Here is a 21,541-nt window from a genome sequence, read left to right on the forward strand (position 1 = left end):
CTCTTGACTTTTTGTAGTTTATATAGTGTGAAATGTAATATCACAAAAGTTATGTCATGTAGTGTGATGAAATGCAGTGAACGACTCCTTTCAGGGTTCATCAGCCGTGAGTGCAGGAGCTCTGAAAGCACAAAAGGGTCACCTAACTCTGTGGTGGCATTTGGGCAATTCATTTCAAATAAATATGAGAAACCTGCATTTTCTGAGCTGTCTTTTGCAATTATAAATGCTGCTGGTGAATGAATGTGGCCTGAAAAAGTTGAAAGCTGATGCTATCACAAGCGCTGATGGAAGGCCATATCAGGGTTTGAAATTCATCTTTAGGTAAAGGTGATGTATTTGGGGGTGGGGAACAATGAAAGTTTGACTTTATAATAATGTTAAGTGAAAAAGGACGAGATATGCTGTTTCAATCTGTAGAAAACATACATCCACCCTTGGGTGTAATAGCTGGTATTGCCCCTTCAAGTAGACATTTCCTAAAATGGTCTACCAGTGTCTAACATGTTGAGAGAATGTTCCTCCCGATCCTCATGAGCTGGGTGATGTTTGAGGGGTGTCTTTTCAAATTCCCCCACAGCATCTTGATCTGATTCAGATCTGGGCTTTGACATGACAACTCTAGAAGCCTCCGTGTCTTTCTTTTTAGCCACTCATGGGATGTACTTACTTTTTCACATGACTATAAAACTTGTGTGTTTCATAAGAGCAGAAGTCTAGGAATGCCAACCAGTTTCCTTGTCAGCATGGCGTTGTCCCCTCTGCTTGATCTTATTGTTTAATTAGCTTGTCTTTATTTTTCTGTCATGGTGCATTTAGAAAAGTGCAGCGATTACATTCATAAACTTTACAAATATTTAAACTTGTAAAAGTGGAAACACTGGCTTCAGTTCAGTTATGTGTAAGAAAATAGCTGAAAAGTTAAACTGTTTCAGAATAACGTGTGCCGATTGAATTTGTTGCAACTGCCTTCCATTCTACCTGTGTCTTGTCATGCGTCTCCCCTCCCTGCTGAGATGAATGAATTCCTTCATTGCTTTTCCTATTGACAACAGGATTGATCAGCGATATTTTCTATGCATCTTTAATATATATTTTTTAGAACATTTGACAAATGAGGGGACCATTGAGTCCATGACGTTCTGTCTCCATGTCCATCAAATAACAATGCTGTCACCCCCCCAGGCTTCTCCATGTGCGTGATGAGGTAATTTATGAAAGCCAGCAGCAGGATTTTCTTCGACCTAGAAATTCCGTTAGCACAAGTTGTTGAAACCGCATGTCCTTTCAGCTCTTCTCTAGCACTGAACCGCCACATTAGCTCAGCCTACTTGTGGTGACGCCATTCACTTCAGTACTGTTGGGAATTTCCTTTACATTTTCTGCACCCATCTTGAATTGTGAAAAAATGTACAATAACCTGTATATTCTGGCCAGGGTTAAGAAAGCAAATAGAAACTCCGTGTAGGTTATGACTGGCAGCAGGAGCTTACATGTGTGATGTTGTAGAAAACACAGCAAAATCAAAACTTGACAACATGTCTCCTATCTCTTCTTACTTGCAGTGAGAATGTCAGAAACCGGACACACTTCATTTATTTTACACATCTGAGCGGCCTGTTCCACAGACCATAGCAGCTTAATGAAGGCGGCTGACATTCCATTACATACAAATGTCTCTTTATAGTTATTTCTGTTCTGTCTAAATTTTTCAAATTCTGTGGCTATAATTATTATTTGCACATCTCAAAAGAATGAGTGGTGCCTAAGAAGAAGTCAGAGTTAACCTGAAATAGTCGAGGATAATGGAGTACCTTATCAAGTAACAATAGATTAAGATTTTCTTGTAAATACATCGTTAAAAATAATGATCCTCTTGACACTCAAAGTCAAATGTTTATTTCTACTGTTCAACTCCCTCTTCTCCATTACCAACATGTCCTTGTTCCTTCCTGCTTCCTCTGGTCCATGCCAAAGTGGCCACTATTCCAATAAATGGAATTAAATATTTCTGCGTCTTCTACCTTCCAGTTCCTCCAGACCTTCTTGTACCTTTTCCATCACTATCTCATCCCCAAGTTTCTGTGCCAGACTCAGTGCTTCCTTGTAGAATTGCTGAGCGGTGTCATGCTGACCTGCAAGACACAAAGAGACGGATCACAGTGAAGAGCGACAAGGCCAACACATGGACTGTTTTAAACCGATCTTAGGCCAACATTCGAGCAAACAGCTTCATAAACAGAGTTGCAATTTATTACTTCAAAACCATAAAAAAATGCACTGAACTCTGTGAAACTTTGTGCTTTATAATGTTCTTAAAAGCCTGTAAAAGTGTACACACTTTACGGAGAAGCCCCCTTTTTTTTTTTTAAGTGATTACATATATAAAACCTTGATGCATATTTTTAGGGAGTCACTGTGGACTGGGAATTTCCAAGGGCCTGGTAAATGTCAAATAGTATCCCATTACATAGAAAGGATGACCAGGCAGATCCAAGCACCTATAGGCCAGTAAGCTGAATGTGCACACAACTGAGCAACACGTAACAAGAACCGTTATCATGTCCTGGCGGAGCTGGACGTTGACTCTGATAATTCTGAGGTGGTAGGCAGGGTTGAGGAGCCCCAACGGGCCACCTCAAAACCAGTTCCCAAAAAGAGAGAGGTAGTGATAGTTGGGGACTCAATCATTAGGGGATTGAAGCGCAGGTGTGCTCCAGAGAGAGAGTCTCGACGGTGTGTTGCCTTCCGGGAGCACAGGTGGGAGACCTCCCTGGAAGGGTGGATAGGCTCTTGGCCAGAGCGGGGGTGGATCCAGTTGTCATTGTCCACGTTGGAACAAATGACATACATAAGGGTAGTCTGTCAGTTCTGCGATCCAAATTCAAAGAGTTAGGTACCAAGCTGAGGAGCAGAACTGACAAGGTAGTCTTCTCCGAAGTTCTGCCTGTGCCACGCGCCAGTCCAGGTAAGATTGAGGAGATTAGAAGGCTTAACGCGTGGCTCAAATCTTGGTGCAGGGTAGAAGGGTATAGGTTTATGGGGCATTGGGACTCCTTTTGGAACAGATGGGACCTGTTCGCCGTGACGGGTTACATCTGAACGGAGGGGCACCAATGTATTGGGGAGGCGTATGTGTAGGCTAGTCGAGGATTGTTTAAACTAGGGAATGGGGGCAGGGAGTTTAGGACAGGCCAGATTTAGATCTATACATGGAAGAACAAACAATGGTGTAGAAATAAAAATGCATAGTAATGTAAATTTTAAGCAAACACGTAAAGATAGAAGGATTAACACATTAAAAATAGCTTGCCTTAATGCTAGAAGTATCAAAAATAAGGTAAGTGAGTTGGAGTTGTATGTAGCAGAGCACAATTATGATATTATAGCAATAACGGAAACCTGGCTAAATAACAAAGATGGGGATGAGTGTAACATAGAGGGATACACATTTTTTAGGAAGGATAGACAGAACAGAAAAGGAGGTGGGGTTGCTGTTTATGCCAAACAGGAATTAAATGTAAGTCATCTTCAGTTGGATGATGAGCCCCATCTTAGTGAGGACATGTGGCTTCGCCTGGAAAATATTAGGGAAAAGGTCTCATTTTAGGAGTGTGTTATAGACCACCCAATTCAGACAGTAATTTCAACACACATCTTTTAGTAATATCAAAAGGCAAGTTTACAGGGGATATTATAGTCATGGGGACTTTAATTATCCAAATATTAACTGGGATAACCTTACAGATGGAGGAGCACAAGAGCAGGAGTTTTAGAAGTAATCAGCGACTGTTTTTAACACAGCATGTTAAAGCACCAACAAGGGGTGAAGCCTATCTGGATTTAGTATTCTGTAATAATCAGGATAGAATTGAGGGTGTAGAGGTGATTGAACCACTAGGGTCAAGTGACCATAATGTAATACAATTCTCAGTATTTTGTAAGAGTACAGATGCAAAGACTAAAATTGTTAAGTTGAACTTTAGTAGGGCTAATTTTGAGCAGATGCGACAAAGTCTAAGTAGGATAGACTGGGATAAGCTTTTAAATGTGGAGACAGTCGAGGAGCAGTGGAACAGGTTTAAAATGTTTTACATGTAATGCAGGACAGATACATACCTAAATTTGGAAGTAATAGGAAACTAAAAAATCTCCACGATGGATTAATAAAGATTTAAAAAGAAGTTGCAAAGGAAAAACTGCTGTATAAGGCATATAAGACTAATGACTGCAAAGAGAACCGTAGCGTATGAGAACATGAGGGCAACCATTAAGAAGGATATCAGAGAGGCTAAAAGACAGTTGGAGAGGAATATAGCAGATAAGGCGAAAGAAGACCCCAAGAGATTCTTTCAGTATTTTAGTAGTAAAAGAACAGTTAAGGAGGAGGTCAAGTTCATCAGGAATAGTAAAGGGAATTAAAAGATACAGACAATGAAATAGCAGATGCCCTAAACTTACATTTTTCTGAGGTGTTTACAAGTGAGCAAGTGGATAACCTGCCAGAGGTAAACACAACTACTAAGGAGGTACTGAGGGATTTGGAAATTGTAGAGGGAGAAGTGCTGCTCAGATTAAATAAGATGAAATCAAACAAATCACCAGGCCCAGATAATATTTATCCTCGTGTTCTTAAGGAGGCTAGTGAGTACATATATAAACCCTTGACACATATTTTTAGGAAGTCACTGTGCACTGGAGAGATTCCAAAGGACTGGAAAATGGCAAATATCATCCCATTATATAAAAAGGGTGACAGGGCAGATCCAAGCAACTATAGGCCAGTAAGCTTAACAAGCATCACAGGAAAATTAATGGAAGGAATTATTAAGGATAAGATTGAGCAACACATGACAAGGACAGGAGTTATTCTGAACAGTCAGCATGGGTTCAGAAGGGGAGGTCGTGTTTTACTAACATGTTGGAATTCTATGAGGAGGCAACAAAAGGATACGATCAAAGTGGAGCTTATGATATTATTTATCTGGACTTTCAGAAAGCATTTGATAAGGTGCCACATGAGAGGTTGGGCATCAAGTTAAAAGAAGTGGGAATTCAGGGTGATGTTTTTAGATGGGTGCAGAATTGGCTCAGACACAGGAAGCAGAGGGTGATGGTGCGAGGAACCTCATCAGAACTGGCTGATGTTAAGAGTGGTGTTCCACAGGGGTCAGTGCTAGGGCCGCTGCTATTTTAATATATATAAATGATTTAGATAGGAATATAAGTAACAAGCTGGTTAAGTTTGCAGATGATACCAAGATAGGTGGATTAGCAGATAATTTGGAATCCGTTATATCATTACAGAAGGACTTGGATAGCATACAGGCTTGGGCAGATTTGTGGCAGATGAAATTTAATGTCAGTAAATGTAAAGTATTACACATAGGAAGTAAAAATATTAGGTTTGAATACACAATGGGCGGTCGAAAAATCGAGAGTACACCTTATGAGAAGGATTTAGGAGTCATAGTGGACTCCAAGCTATCAACTTCCAAACAGTGTTCAGAAGCCATTAAGAAGGCTAACAGAATGTTAGGTTATATAGCACGATCTGTGGAGTACAAGTCCAAGGAGGTTATGCTCAACCTTTATAATGCACTGGTGAGGCCTCATCTTGAGTACTGTGTGCAGTTTTGGTCTCCAGGCTACAAAAAGGACATAGCAGCACTAGAAAAGGTCCAGAGAAGAGCGACTAGGCTGATTCCAGGTCTACAGGGGTTGAATTATGAGGAAAGATTAAAAGAGCTGAGCCTTTACAGTTTAAGCAAAAGAAGATTAAGAGGTGACATGATTGAAGTGTTTAAAATTATGAAGGGAATTAGTACAGTGGATCGAGACTTGTATTTTAAAATGAGCTCATCAAGAACACGGGGACACAGTTGGAAACTTGTTAAGGGTAAATTTCGCACAAACATTAGGAAGTTTTTCTTTACACAAAGAACGATAGACACTTGGAATAAGTTACCAAGTAGTGTGGTAGACAGTAAGACGTTAGGGACTTTCAAAACTCGACTTGATGTTTTCTTGGAGGAAGCAAGTGGATAGGACTGGCGAGCTTTGTTGGGCTGAATGGCCTGTTCTCGTCTAGATTGTTCTAATTGTTCTAATTGAGTCTTATTGAACAGTCAGCATGGGTTCAGAAGAGGGAGGTCGTGTTTTACCAGCATGCTGGAATTCCATGAGGTGGCAACAAAAGGATACGATCAGAGTGGAGCTTATTATACTATTTATCTGGACTTTCAAAAAACATTAGCTGAAGTGGCACATGAGATTATATATATTGTAAAAGTCGAATAAGGAGACAGCAAAAAGGTTTGGGGTTTTCCGGCCCCGTATATTGTAAATTCTCCATTGCAATAAACTGGTCAAAAGATATAAACAAAGGTTCATATGCGCGACGCCGGTGGCCATTTTATATGGGAGGAGCCGGAAGTGGAGGAATGCTGGGAAGGAACCATGAGGGAGGATGGGACTGCTGACGTCAGGGAAGATGGCAGAGGAAGGGCGGAAGTGGACGCACTGCGGGAAGGCTATGATGGCGGAGTGTCTCTTTTCCTGGAAGACAAAGGAGAAAGGTTAGTACCCCGCCACTCCCTGCCAGCGAACGTCTTTCAAAGCGGTTTAAGGTCCGTCCGTGGCCACCTACTCGCGCATGCGTGACAATATATATCTATATCTATATCTATATATATATATATATATCTCTATATATATCTATACTAATAAAAGGCAAAGCCCTCACTCACTCACTGACTCATCACTAATTCTCCAACTTCCCGTGTAGGTAGAAGGCTGAAATTTGGCAGGCTTATTCCTTACAGCTTACTTACAAAAGTTGGGCAGGTTTCATTTCGAAATTCTACGCCTAATGGTCATAACTGGAAGGTATTTTTCCCCATATAATGTGATGGAGTCTTGAGTTGGAGATGGCCGTGGGGGGCGGAGTTTCGTGGGACATCATCACGCCTCCTACGTAAAGCACGTAGAGCACAAGGAAGAACTCCAAACAGCGATCAGCACAAAGCGCCATTTCACAATTGAGAAGGCAGAAAAACATTATGAAGCAAATGATGCATACAAGCATATTCATAAGTACAGCTACTGCGGAAACAAAGCACGGCGTGAACCGTAAGTTTATATTAAATTAAGTTCATAGGCTACCGCTAGCGTTTGTAATTTAGTGCCTGCCCATATAAGGCCGTCCATAAGCGGCAATCCAATATAAACACTGCCGGTAAATGTTCACGGGTGAAGGACTGTGCTTATGCAGAGGAAGATGAGATGGTCAGGGTGGTGTTTGGCACAAACTCATTGAAACTGCGAGAGAAACTTTTAAGTGCGGGTCTTAGCTGACATTACGAGATGGCACCACTACAGCTGGGAACCTTGATGCAAGAACACCAAGCGGCTCACGTGAACTGGCGCAGTGCACAGACAAAAGCAACAGTTCCAAAGAGTGCTGAACAAAAACCGAATTACACAATTGAGAAGGCAGCAAAAAAATATGAAGCGTCTTATACATAGAATCATATTCATAAGTGCAGCTACTGCAGAAACAAAGCACACGGTGGAAAAAGTGAATGTCCTGCTAAAGGAAGACAGCGTAAAAAAAACAAAAAACCCGTGCATGCAGTTTGTCACATCACAGATAAAAAGGAAGACGAGCTGTTTATTGATGCAGTAAGAAACTAATCGATGAATGAAACCTCTTATCTTTACAACGATTGACAAACACGGAATGTAACTTGAACACATCACATCCTACAAATACGAGCCTGATTGAAAGAAATAATGATAATCAAATCCTTGATGACAGCAACATTCAATAACACTCACAAAACAATTACTGTATATTGACAGTCATGTTACATTATTTTTAAAATGTTCCCTTTTCTTTTTCATAACTTCTACTTCTCCACTGCGATACACGGGTATATATATAAATGTATATATATACCCGATCTACAATAAATACTCGCATAGACAAGCCACACGCTGTGGCTAATTGTAGAGTCTTAAGCCTCTACGCCGACATTAGAGGTTCGATTCGAGAGGGATGTACTGAGTATGTACGTACGCTACCCGATTCATTTTACCTTCGCATCTCCTTGGTTTGGGACGTATGAAAAAATATTAGGTTAACGCAGAATCATATTACGTTATTTTTAAAATTTTCCCTTTCTTAGCACAAGCACAGCTGAGAAGCTTTGATGCATGTACTCCATAACGCGTTAAAAATAACGCATTTAATCACACTTTCAATTCCAAGCAAACGGGAACTTTTGTCAATGCATGATTTCCTGGTACATCCATTACACTGATGCACACATCACAGCTACAAAAATGTTTCGACTTCCCGAGCGAAGCCTTGATAAAAGCATGGTTTTGTGCACACTGAAAACCAAGCAAAATTACATGCATTACAGAAAGGGGACTTTGTGGCTCTTACTGGGGATCATTGGACTTCCGTGACCGTTAGTAATTCTAAATACATCTAATTACAAAATGTTCAATGATCACACTGTTTTAGTCTAATGTACAAAATAATTTTGGCTAATGTTACTCAGAGTTTAAAGAGTAAGCTGGTCAAATTACCTTTTATGTTTCTGACTTTATTTTTTTAAGAAGAAAAACTGCACTTTATGGTGAAATTTTGGTTATTATTATTTAAAGACAATACTATTCTGCAAATGTACTTAAAGTACTTAAACTACCACTTTATTTTTAAGTCTGCCCAATTTTAACCAGGGATGATATTTTTGTTTCTGTTTTGAATTCAAATGCAGTTTAAAGGCTTTTTTCAGAAATTAAAACAGCTTCAGTTTACAATATTCATGTCCATGTCTATTATTTGATTCTGTAAGCCCACTAAAACCGTTTTAAATAAAAAAAAACATTTGCGATTTGGGGCAAATTTCGTGTCGATTACATACGATTAATCAAGATTAATTCTTACACAGCCTCTAATTAATTGGATTAATTTTTTTAATCGAGTCCCACCCCTAATATATATATGTAGATATATATATGTAGATTTGTATATATATGTGTATATACAGTATATATGTAGATATGTATATGTATATATATATGTATGTGTATATGTGTATATATATATAACTGTATATACTGTATATGTGTATAGATGTGTGTGTGTGTGTATATCTATCTATATATATATATATATATATATATGCCAGCAACACTCATATCAATGACAAAACAATTACATTAACAATCATCTTACGTTATTTTTAAAATGTTTGCTTTTCTTTTTCATAACTTCTTTTAACACACTACTTCTCACTTGAAGCTGGTATTCTCTAGTTATTATTATATATATATATATATATATATATATATATATATATATATATATATATATATATATATATATATCTATATATCTATATCTATATCTATATATATCTATATCTATATCTATATCTATATATCTATATATATTATCCAACCCGCTATATCCTAACTACAGGGTCACGGGGGTCTAATCTAATATATAGATATCTAATATAATTCATATAAATAAATGATTTGCATAGGAATATAAGTGACAAGGTGGTTAAGTTTGCAGACGATACCAAGATAGGTGGATTAGCAGATCATCTGGAATCTGTTGAATCATTACAGGAGGACTTGGACAGCATACAGGCTTGGGCAGATGATATTTAATGTCGGTAAATGTAAAGTATTACATGTAGAAAGTAAAAATGTTCGGTTTGAATAAACAATGGGAGGTCTGAAAATCGAGAGTACACCTTATGAGAAGGATTTAGGAGTCATAGTGGACTCCAAGCTATCAACTTCCCAACAGTGTTCAGAAGCCATTAAGAAGGCTAACAGAATGTTAGGTTATATAGCATGATCTGTGGAGTACAAGTCCAAGGAGGTTATGCTCAACCTTTATAATGCACTGGTGAGGCCTCATCTTCAGTACTGTGTGCAGTTTTGGTCTCCAGGCTACAAAAAGGACAAAGCAGCACTAGAAAAGGTTCAGAGAAGAGCGACTAGGCTGATTCCAGGTCTACAGGGGTTGAATTATGAGGAAAGATTAAAAGAGCTGAGCCTTTACAGTTTAAGCAAAAGAAGATTAAGAGGTGACATGCTTGTAGTGTTTAAAATTATGAAGGGAATTAGTACAGTGGATCGAGACTGTTATTTTAAAATGAGTTCATCAAGAACTTGTTAAGGGTGAATTTCGCGTAAACAATAGGAAGTTTTTCTTCACGGAGAGAACCATAGACATTTGGAATAAGCTACCAAGTAGTGTGGTACACAACAGGACCACAGGGACTTTCAAAACCCAACTTGATGTTTGGACTGAATGGCCTGATCTCGTCTCGATTGTTGTAATATATAAAAATAAAATAATATAAAATAAAAAAATTCCAAGTAAACTAAACAGTTACGACACCTTGGTGCATCAGAATGCCGGCCATGTTCACCAGAAACGCATGGTGCTGTGGGTGCCCAGTCTCCCCTACCAGGTCGAGCACCTTCTTCATCTCCTTATAAGCGTCATCATGGTGGCCTTGCAGATCCAGCACAGTTGCCAAGTCATTCATGAGCACCAGACTCTGTAAAAAGCCAGAAAGGTGCAGATTTCAACAGCATTTTTCACAACATGATTGTTGTTTAGTTCACCAAGCTCTAACTTTTTCAAAATATGTACACAGAGAAATAAAACTTCACCGTGATACTCTGCATTGGTGATTTCTATAGGTGGTAATGATGTAAAATGGAAATAAGGTGGCTCCCCAGAGGGGGTTGAATACTTTTTCAACCCACTGTATATTAGCAGACATAGGATACTCCATGTTTATGCCTATAATATTTGGCATTTAATTTAAAAAAAAAAAAACAACAGTAGCTCTACAGGAAAGACAAGAAACGCCATCATCAACACGGTTTGCCTCTTTTTTTACTTTGCAAAGGGAAGACCAGATAGGTGAGAAGTTGGCAGCAGTTGGTGGATTAGCTGCAGTAAAGAACTGAACCGAGGCTGTTCTGCATGCTTCTCGCACCCATCTTTGGTATAGCTGTGTGTACTGCTCAGTGGAAAACACCACACTGATTCTTAAATCTAGGAAGATAATCTCCCATAACTGATAAAGGGTATTAAATGAAACCCTCGAAATAGAAAAACACAGAACACAAATAGTCATATCAGACGGAGATAAGAGTATTTAATTTTTGAACATTGCTTATTGTGAGTTATGATGCACTCCTCTTCAGGTCGGTAGTTTTGCTGTCTTGTTACTTGCTTTTTTGATTTTGGGTAGAGGGTCTCTTTTTTGAAAACTACCATTTTTTTGTCTGGCTTTGATTTCTGCCTTTCACCTGATGCTGTCAGATTAAGAAGATCTGATCATGAATCGATGGATACATTTTTTAGAAAAAAGTGAATTCTGTTTATAGCAGGTGGTTATTTTTGCAAGTCCATACAATGTTGAGGCCCAATATTACAGAATCTTGTCATCTTTGAAATTATCCTGGTATTTTCATAAATGATAATATATCATTCACCTTTACTTGTAGGTCAGTTACTTGAAAACTAAAACAAATAGTATGAACACCATACATACATACATGGCCTCTCTTATTCCCGCACAGGGTGGAGGAGCTTCTGGTATTTCCTTTTATTCTTGCCTAGAGTGTTGGTCATATTCTGGTTTATTATATGCCAGTAAATTTTGTTTTAAATCTCCAGTATTATTTTGAACACAGATTCATCAGGAATAAACTCAAGATCTGCATTAACATTTATCAATGACCAGTTTACTAAACACCTTTTATAAATATTTAATGTCATACAATTTTACTCTGAACCATCAGAAATATTAATCAAATAGGCCACAGTAGTTGTCCTGGTCATGAAATCACTTTTATGCCTACTTTGTTAAACTTGGTCATTCTCTGTTATAGTTACAACACACCAGGAAAGATTCCTAAAACAATGCTACACAAACTTTGCAGATGCAAATACGTTTTTTCACAAATACACTGCCCTGCTGACATCAATAAAATTAAGTATAATGTCAAATCCAGCTAAATTTGGTGTTGAGTGTTACAAGAAAATATCATTATCCCAATGGTAATCTTTGCTGAGCTACACTAACCGTTTCCTGAATGGTGCTTTCAAAATGCTGCAGCAAGTACCTGTGGGTGGCTGAGTCCCTGCACCTCACAGGAGATCTGGATGGCTTTCTTATAGGAGATGCAGGCTCCTTCGAGCTGGCTCCGTGACATCTGATAGCGTGCATATGAATCCAGACATAAACCTAGCAGTAGTCGAGTGTTGTCTTGCTCTTCAGCTGCAACAGATGAAAAAACAAGGCGGCCACATTTAAAACAAACTCTGCCATTATCCACATGGCACCTGTTCTCAGAAAAAATAACACACATGCACACCGAGCCGCCCTGCTGGTTACACTTGGTACTGGCCTAAAGCTGAACTCTGAAAATAGAGAAATTTATCTAACAACCTTTTGGCAAACTGGCGAAAATCCAGATCAGCTCAAGAGACCACGATATTAAAATTACGTACCTGCAGCAATCGCAGCGTTACATCAGATTCTCACCAAGTGACTTCCAGCCTATCAAACTTGGTAGTATTCATCTTGTAACAGTATATGTTTTGATATATCAACTGAAATGTCACCATTGATTTTACTCCAGCCCTGCAGCTTACTCCTTTAACACCATTTGAAATGTGCACAAGGTCAAGGCATTGGCCACTTCGTGTACCTCACCAGTTCTGTTTGTTCAGCTCCCAAATGAATCTGCATCTGTCCAAATTTTGCTGACTTTTTAGGTGCCATCATATATGATAGAGAAAAGTTGCCTTTTTTGTGCTATTGCATTTTTTCAAGAAATCAATATTTGTTAAAAGTTCTGTTTTTATTAAATGTTGCTTTTCAGAAGATTGATGTATTTTCTTTGTTTAAAATATTGAAAGAGAAGTCCTTAATAGCTATGTCTGATTTAAACTGTGTATACAATATATTTCCAACACAGTACTGCATATATAAGTGTGCCGGTATTTCAAGTTGATTTCTCATCAAAAGTGCAGTCTAAATTTTGTTTTTGGACCAAGTTCAGTATCAGCACACAGTGGCATCCTGAAATGTGAAAAAGGATCAAGACTTTTCAAAGACCAGAGTCATGGTTATATATAAGATGAAAGCAATGTCACTATAACTTTACAAATGGAAGTCTCAGTTTCTAGTAACAAGATGTATATTAGCAGCCCACCTGCTGCAAAACTATTGACTGTAACAATAACAAAAGTCAACGCTCACAACAACAACATTTATTTATATAGCACATTTTCATACAAATAATGTAGCTTAAAGTGCTTTACATGATGAAGAAAAGAGAAGTAAAAGACAAAGTAAGAATTAGAATAAGACAGCACTGATTAACATAGAATAAGAGTAAGGTCCGATGGCCAGGGAGGACAGAAAAAACAAACAAACAAAAAAAAAAAACTCCAGACGGCTGGAGAGAAAAAATAAAATCTGCAGGGGTTCCAGACCACAAGACCACCCAGTCCCCTCTGGGCAATCTACCTAACATAAATGAAACAGTCCTCTTTGTATTTGGGGTTCTCATGGAAGGACTTACCAGCTGGCATGGAGTTTGAGGTATTTGGTATATAAAAGCCCTTCATGAGGACTGCTTGGACAAGTTAACTGATACAAATGTAAATAAAATTCAATTTTTTTAAGCAAACACCAGCAATGTTTATCAATAAAGCTGAATAATTATTAACATGATATAAGTTAAAGGACTGGGTGTAATTACTGGACTCGAGCAATCCAGGGCTGAGGTGCTAGTAGGGGATGGGGACAAAGCTAATGGCCTGTATCAGTTCTTTAATAGATATACTCTCCCACTGCCACCCTCTTCCAGTGACCAGACACCCAATACCATCCAACCACATCAACTGGAATGGCTAGTGACAAGTCCACCTCTGAACATCAGTGTCGACTGTCCATAAGTAAGGAGACAACGGAGGAAGCTTCACACAGGAAAAGCTGCGGGACAAGATAGCGTCAGTCCTCGAGTTCTTAAGGCCTGTGCTGACCAACTCTGTGGTGTCCTCTGTCCCCTGTTCAGTCTGTCCTCCCTAAGGAAAACATCCGGCACTGTTCCTGTCCCAAAGAATGCATACGCAGCTTCACCCAATGACTTTAGACCAGTGGCATTTACAGTACATCACTGTTTTCTCTTGGTAGTGTAATATTTTATTCTACTTTCCCCTTTTGTATTATTAATATGTAGCCTTCGTCAGAATGCCTCAAATCTCCCAGACTTAACACTGTTTATAAGGTACTGTACTATATAACTTCTCCCTACCTTCCCTTTTACATCTATAACCTCAGGCAGTTAGATGTAGTAAAAGACAACCAGAAGTTAAGTTACAATTTAAACAACGTATTATTGATAATAATTATTAAAAATTATTGATAATAATAACAATATGCAAAGTACATTTGAATATTGACAACCATACAACCTGATAAATGGTTATTTGTAGTTTCAGGTGGCACACAGACTTGCTAGTTACTTAAAATGTCTCTAGTTAAGACATCATTTGTGGTCAGCTTTCTTCAGAACAGGCTGCATGTCTTTCTCAGTATGGCTGCCGAGCTGTGCACTTCATTGTGTTGTCCTTTCAGTTCATGGTGTGAGATGGTCTTTCATCAGTTTGGTAAGAGAGTGAGAGCGGAGTAAAGCAAGCAAATTTACAGGTTTTCCGTCCAACCCCTGGAGCCAATAAGGCATCATGGCACTTCTAAAGGCTTCTGACACAAGCCAGTTCCAAACAGTCATACTTCAGGCCAATGGGGGAATACACCTGCCATCCCCCAAAACCACACGTTAAGGTAAAGTTTGCCATTTAGGCAGCCTGAATTTCCAATGGGGGTTGAGATACTTCAGAGAAACATTTACCAAACTTGTTTGAGGCACTTCCCTCAACTCTGTTGTAAAATTCATTTTCCTGACTTAGTCCTGGGGGGTGAGGGGGTACATGAATGCTTCTCACTAACGTACCACTAACATTACATTGCTTTCTCCAAATTACAAATAAAGACATACAAAATATTTACCAACTTGTATGCAAAATTTCACATCATGAAGACCTTTAAGAGGCTGGTCCTGGACTATGTGAGTCCTCTTGTGGTAGACCACCTGCACCCACTGTAGTTTGCCTATCTGATAAAGATTAGAGTGGAGGATGCAATTACGCAGCACTGTGAGGATTTATGTTTTTTGATTTCTCCGTCAATACCATCCAGCCATTCTTGTTAAGGGGTAAACTCAGAGACATGCAGGAGGATGAGCCAATGGTGTCCTGGATAATTGACGCACCGTAGTGTGTGAGACTCGAGGACTCTGATACACTGGAGCACCACAAGGAACAGTCCGGACTCTTTTTCTCTTTACTCTCACATTATATATATATATATATATATATATATATATATATATATATATATATATATATATATATATATATATATATAAAACAAACAAACATAAATTCTTATGAGGTGTATTGATAAAGGAGATGAGACAAAGTATAGGAGTTAGGTGGAAATGTTTGTTTCTTGGTGCAAAGAGAATTGTCTGCATCTTAACATCAGCAAATCCAAAGGAATTGGTTATTGACTCATCACACCAAAAGCCTCTATTTTCCAGTCTCTATTCAAGGAAGTGGGTGTAGAGGTGGTGCACTGATACCAGTACTTGGGGGTCCACATTAATGATTGTATTGGTCTCTGAACACAGAACTACTATATAAGAAAGGGTAGAGTAGGCTTATTCTTCTTTATGACACTGTATTCCTTCAAGGTGGGAAGTGACATCTTTCACATCTTCTATAACTCTGGGATGGCCAGCGTGATTGTCTACACTGTGGTGTGCTGGGCTGATAACTTCACTTCAAGAGAGGTCCACCAAACCAACATGCTAATTAAAATGGCAAACTCATTTATAGGATGCAATCTGGACCCCCTGGAGGTCGTAGCAAAGGAAAGAATTAAAACAAAACTGAACAAAGCATTATGAACAATGCTGCACATCCATTCTCTGACAAATTAACATGGACTACTTTCAGACAACGAATAATTCAGCAGAAATGTGTCAAGTAACGCTACTGAGGCTCCTTTGTAGCAACAGCGCTACAACTGCATGATGCCTCACTGTGATTGTGACAGCCAAGTCAGAACTTTTCTTTCTTTTAATTGTTCCAGTGTGTGTTCAGACCAATGAGTGTATGTGTACGTATTTATTTACTTACATTCTTACATATTTATGTATTTATTTACGGAGCTTCTGCAAAAAGCCAAAATTTTCCCTGGGGACAAATAAAGCTTGGTCACTCAATCTATCTATCCATCCAGTATTTTTAATGTGAACTCTTATGCTGTAGCAGTACATTTCCAAAGTAAAAATAAACAATTTTCTGTAGATATTTAACTGAAGAAGAAAAACTCCAAAGCTAATGTATAATATATAGTTAATAAGTATTTAAACCTCTGTGCTTTGGAAGCTCCAGGATTACACAAATGACACAAAGGTGACAGTCATCTAAAAATTAATTAAGCAACAAGATGTACTACTTGTGAGTCCTTTACATCTCTCTGGATATAAAAATAGCACCCTTTGTAAGGGTGATAGTCTTTGTTGGACTGCAAAAATAAAGACAAAGGAACATTCTGATGCGAGAACCAAAGTCATTGAAATGCACAAGGCAGGAAATGGCTACAAAAAATATTGAAGAGTTTGAATGCCCTGTTAAGCAGCATTGGATCCATCACCAGAAAGTGGTGGAAGGTTCATCACAGCACCCAGACTCTTACTAGAACAGGCCATCACAGCAAGATGTTGACTGGTGAGAGAGGCTAATAAAAATCCAAACGCCACTCTCATAAATCTGCTAATGCTCTTTGGCTGAAACTGGAGTGAAGGTGCAGGGGTCCACAATGTCAAGAGTTCTCCATAAAACAGTCATCTGCAAGATGATAGCAAGAAAGAAGCCTTTCCTTAAGAAGGTCCACATAAAAGCATGTATGGCATTTGCCACAAAGCATGAGAAAGAACCAGTTAAGAGAAGGTTTTATGGTGAGATAAGACCAAATATAACTTTTTGGCCAGCCTTCAAAGAGGCATATGTAGCATATAACTAACACTGCCTATTCCGTAAGAAATACTATACCTAAATGTGGGGCCAGCCTCATGCTAATGGGAATCCTGTCAAGAGTTGAAGACAAATACCCCAGCAGTCCACCAGTCGGCTGTGAACTTACAGCTCAGGAGAAGATTCAGTTTTCATCGTGACAATGACCCTAAGCATTAGGCCAAAGCAACACTTGAATGGCTCAAAAACAGAAAAGTGAATGTTTTGGAACTGCCAAGTCAAAGCCCTGATGTTAGCCCTACTGTGAATCTGTGGCACAATTTGAAAACATCTGTACATTGCTGTAATTACAAATACTGAATTTATAAATATGTGGACAAAATCTTTTGTTGTGCATAAAATTACGGTGACTTTCCAGGGGATTGAATGCTTTTGATGCCACTGCATATAGTTGAAAAAGTAGACAAGTAAAAATTAATTGCAACAGAATTTGGTAAATGAAAATGCTGCAATCGTCAATACTAATAAATGTTAGTCTGAAATGCTTGAACTTTAGTTTTGATTAATAACCACTAAGTTTAGGTGTTATCTCTACTAATGATCCACCCTTTTGTTGTCAGATGGAGTTTTAACCAACCACCCACATCCACAACCCCACCATACCCGTAGTCCTAAAGGGGGCCGTGGAGCAAGACAAGCAGTCAAGTGCACAGCTGATCTCCTTTAAAATGATGGGCTCTCATAAAAGTGTTCAGCTTTTTTCCTTCCTAAAGTAACATTTATATTTAAAGTTTTTTTTCATGTTGATCTGCGGTGTTCTTTACCTAAATTATAAAGCACAAGAGCAGGCCAGGTATTTTAAAAGATTTATCCAAAATGTTTCACTTTAGAACACAATTTAATGTAGCAAATTAATATATATATCGTGATTGAGAAGAAATAACTTTGACTTGAAAAATACCAAACTTGTACTTCAATGTTGAGGTTATGAAAAAGCTAGCTCATTTATTTGCATGGAGCAGAACAGACGATTGTATATAATGCTTTACTGTATTACCAGGCTGTTCAGATCATTCTATTTCTGCTTCAAAGTTTATTCAATATACTGCAACAAGGCAGCCAGGAACTGTGGTCTTTCTAACTTCACTTTGTAGCGGAGCTACATGATTGTAAATATTTTATGTGTCTTTTTTGCATCGTCCTGTTTAAGTCAGTCATGTGTCTACGTAAATATTGTCCCCAGGAAACAAACGGGGAAGGATGATGCATGGAGGCAGCGACCCCAATACTGGTATCTCCTGTTGACACACCAATGTCATCTGGGATATTTTTAATTAAACCACAGGAGGGAAGGATCAGGGGGGAGATCGAGAGGAGCCATTTCGCATTCATTTCACAAAATCATCGTTTACTTTCATTGCACAACCTTACCGTCTACTTTTTTCATTGACCAGATCATCAGTACGTCAGCCAGTTCGGAGAAACCGTGGGGTTTGGATTCATTTCAACCACTGCCGAGGACTCGCACAGTGAGATTGTTTTCAGTTATTTTGGGAAGGAGCAAACATCGAACAGAATTTAATTAATATTTAGTACATTCATTACTTTGGACTCATTCTATTTCATCCATTTATTGCAGTTTGTTTTTGATCTGTGTTCTGTGTTTATTCATTTATTGTTTAGGGACAAGGGAGGGCTTTGCATTGGTTTGATTGCTTTATATTTGTGTGTTTATTATGATTATGTGATTATATATAGAGACTTTCGCTTGTATCTTTGGGATGGTGGGAGAATTGTGTATATATATATATATATATATATATATATATATATATATATATATATATATATATATATATATATATATATATATATATATATATATATATATATATATATATATATAGTGACAGACGCCTGGGGACCTTGCTCCACCAGGAGAAGAGAAGGACTGAGAGAGGGGCAGTGTCTTCCCCGAAACGCAAGAGGGCAGCCTCCCTGGATTGCATGGGGACCACGGAGCTTAGAAGCTCAACCCTATGGGGGGATATGGCCACCGTCAGGAAGCGCCGGGACAGCCCCACATCTGAAAGTGCTGCCGGATGTTAATTGGGGAGCACCTGGAGCACTTCCAGGTGCTGTATAAAAGAGGGCGCCTCACTTCACTTGGGGAGTCGGAGTCGGGTGGCAGTGGACAGAGCTTGCAGGAGAGGAGTTGAGGCGGCAAAAGGAAAGAAGGACCGAGTATTGTGCTAATTTGTACACAGTGTTTGTGCTGTGTGGAAAAGGGAGAAATAAACGTGTGTGATTTTGGACATCATGAGCCTCAGTGTCCATCTGTACCCGGGCTGATCTTTCACTATATTGTATATATTTGTGTGGGTGTGCGTGTGTGTGTGTGTATATATATATATATATATATATATATATATATATATATATATATATATATACTGTGGTACATGGCCGGCCGTTCATCCCGGCCAATACCCCCAGGCCGCCTTGCAGCATAGAGGTGCCCCGAATGCCAGCAGGGAATTATGGACAATGCACAGCCCTGCTGGATGCCATGGGGGCAGCCAGGAGTCGCTGCAGGGAGGCCCAGAGACTATTTGCCTTACGCCCAGGAAGTACGTCATAGTCACGTGGACAAAGGGAACGATGTGCTTCCTGGGTGAAAAAAAGAAGGATTTTTATCTGACCCGGAAGTGTTCCAGGTCACGTGGACAGAGAGGGTGAAATGCTTCCGGGTCAAGGGGAAATCCCAGACGGATGAGCTGAGTTGGGAGGCAGGGTGGCTAAGCGTCTGGGAGAGGAGGATTGTGATTTGTTTATTGGAGAATTGTGGAGAGGAGCATGCTTTGTGCACATTATTATAATAAATAATAATTATTTGGACTTTTACCTGGTGTCTGACGTGTGGTCTGAGGGTACAAGGGAGTGAGAAAACCCTAATCTGTCATATTTTTTTTATCACTTTTAAATATATTTGCACTTAATTTAACACTGACTTGCACTGCCTGTTTAATCATCTTTTGGGTGGGGGGAAGACTGCTTATAAGGGGTATGGCTTGGTGTTGTCTTTAGATTCCTCAGTTTAGCCAGGCCACAGGTCTTGGTTGTGTAGCTGCTGGTCTGGAAGAGGTCGGCCGTTACAACTTCAGGAGCAAAGTTTACATACTTTCTTCTGAGAGATAAAACCTATATGACTCCTATGACATCTCTGCCCAATACCTTGCACAAATTTAATGTCTATAGTCGAGAGTGTACACTGCAAGAATAAAGACCTTAAAACTCCCGGAGTAATAAAGGTACCAGGCAGCAGAGCCTATAGGCCACTAAATTAGGATGGTCCACTTGCCAATGTAAGGAAGCCTTATCGGTCTCAGATGTGTTGGGTTATTTTACTATTGTGCACTACAGTTAAAGGTTGCTCAAAAAACTGCTTATAACACAGCTTTCTCAATTCTTTTTTTAAATAATTTTATACATTTTCCGTTGGACTATTATACTAAGGGACCCCCATTTTTTCTCATCTGTGCCATGTGATGATGCTCATCATTTCTGCCATCTTCATTAGGTGCTTCAGCTTTGAAGTACAACCTTGGAGTTGAGTGAAAATCTTGACATCTCCAGTGACAGAACTACACCTTCACAGATGTTTGTGATAATTGTGGACCCTCGTCTACATTGCAAACACACACAACATTTCCAGGAGGTTGCTCGATAGCCAGGTGTCCTAAGTAGACTATAACTTAACAACAGATACAGCAGTTTTATTTTGTCTGAAAACTGTGAAAACTGGAACTTTGCTTGTTGTTTGACGGCCTTAGCCTAATATATTTATAAAATGCCATTTTATTACATTATATTATTTAGAAAGTAATTATAATGTTTATAAACATGTACATATATTCTTCACATAGTATTTTATTAAATGTAGGCTTTATTTTAAGTAAATGTGCGTAGTTTAGAAATAATCAAATGAAACTATCTCTATCCCATATCTGATAACGTCCTTCATATAGTGCGATACACATTTATCAAGATTGTTTGTATTGTTTTGCGTCTACATCATTTTATAGAAGCTAAAATAATCCCCTTGCCTTTAATTAAGTTTTCTTTTCAATTCTCTCAATTAATCCTAAATGGGTCCCAGAACTTAGTTTAAATCCCAATTTATTAAAGTTTTCTATATCTGCTCAGTGCTGTGTAATTCCAGCTTTCTCAACACTTCTACAGAACATGTTTGCCAAGTACCATCCATCCATTACCCAACCCACTATATCCTAACTACAGGGTCACGGGGGTCTGCTGGAGTCAATCCCAACCAACACAGGGCACAAGGCAGGAAACAAACCCTGGGCAGGG

General features: G+C 38.9%; 1 protein-coding gene across 1 annotated transcript in view; it reads right to left on the minus strand.

Annotated features, from left to right (window-relative positions):
- Positions 1-1,068: 1,068 nt before the first annotated feature.
- The window catches only part of ttc19 (tetratricopeptide repeat domain 19), a 40,903-nt gene continuing 20,430 nt past the window's right edge, over positions 1,069-21,541 (minus strand). Inside the window, exons 8-10 of the mRNA XM_039753223.1 lie at positions 12,181-12,335; positions 10,436-10,598; positions 1,069-2,135 (exon numbers count right to left, since the gene is read on the minus strand). Of these exons, the coding sequence (XP_039609157.1) occupies positions 2,002-2,135; positions 10,436-10,598; positions 12,181-12,335 (452 nt within the window). The 3' untranslated portion in view covers positions 1,069-2,001. The remainder of the gene's footprint in view (positions 2,136-10,435; positions 10,599-12,180; positions 12,336-21,541) is intronic.

Source organism: Polypterus senegalus, chromosome 5 (assembly GCF_016835505.1).
Source record: "Polypterus senegalus isolate Bchr_013 chromosome 5, ASM1683550v1, whole genome shotgun sequence".
Taxonomy (NCBI): domain Eukaryota; kingdom Metazoa; phylum Chordata; class Cladistia; order Polypteriformes; family Polypteridae; genus Polypterus; species Polypterus senegalus.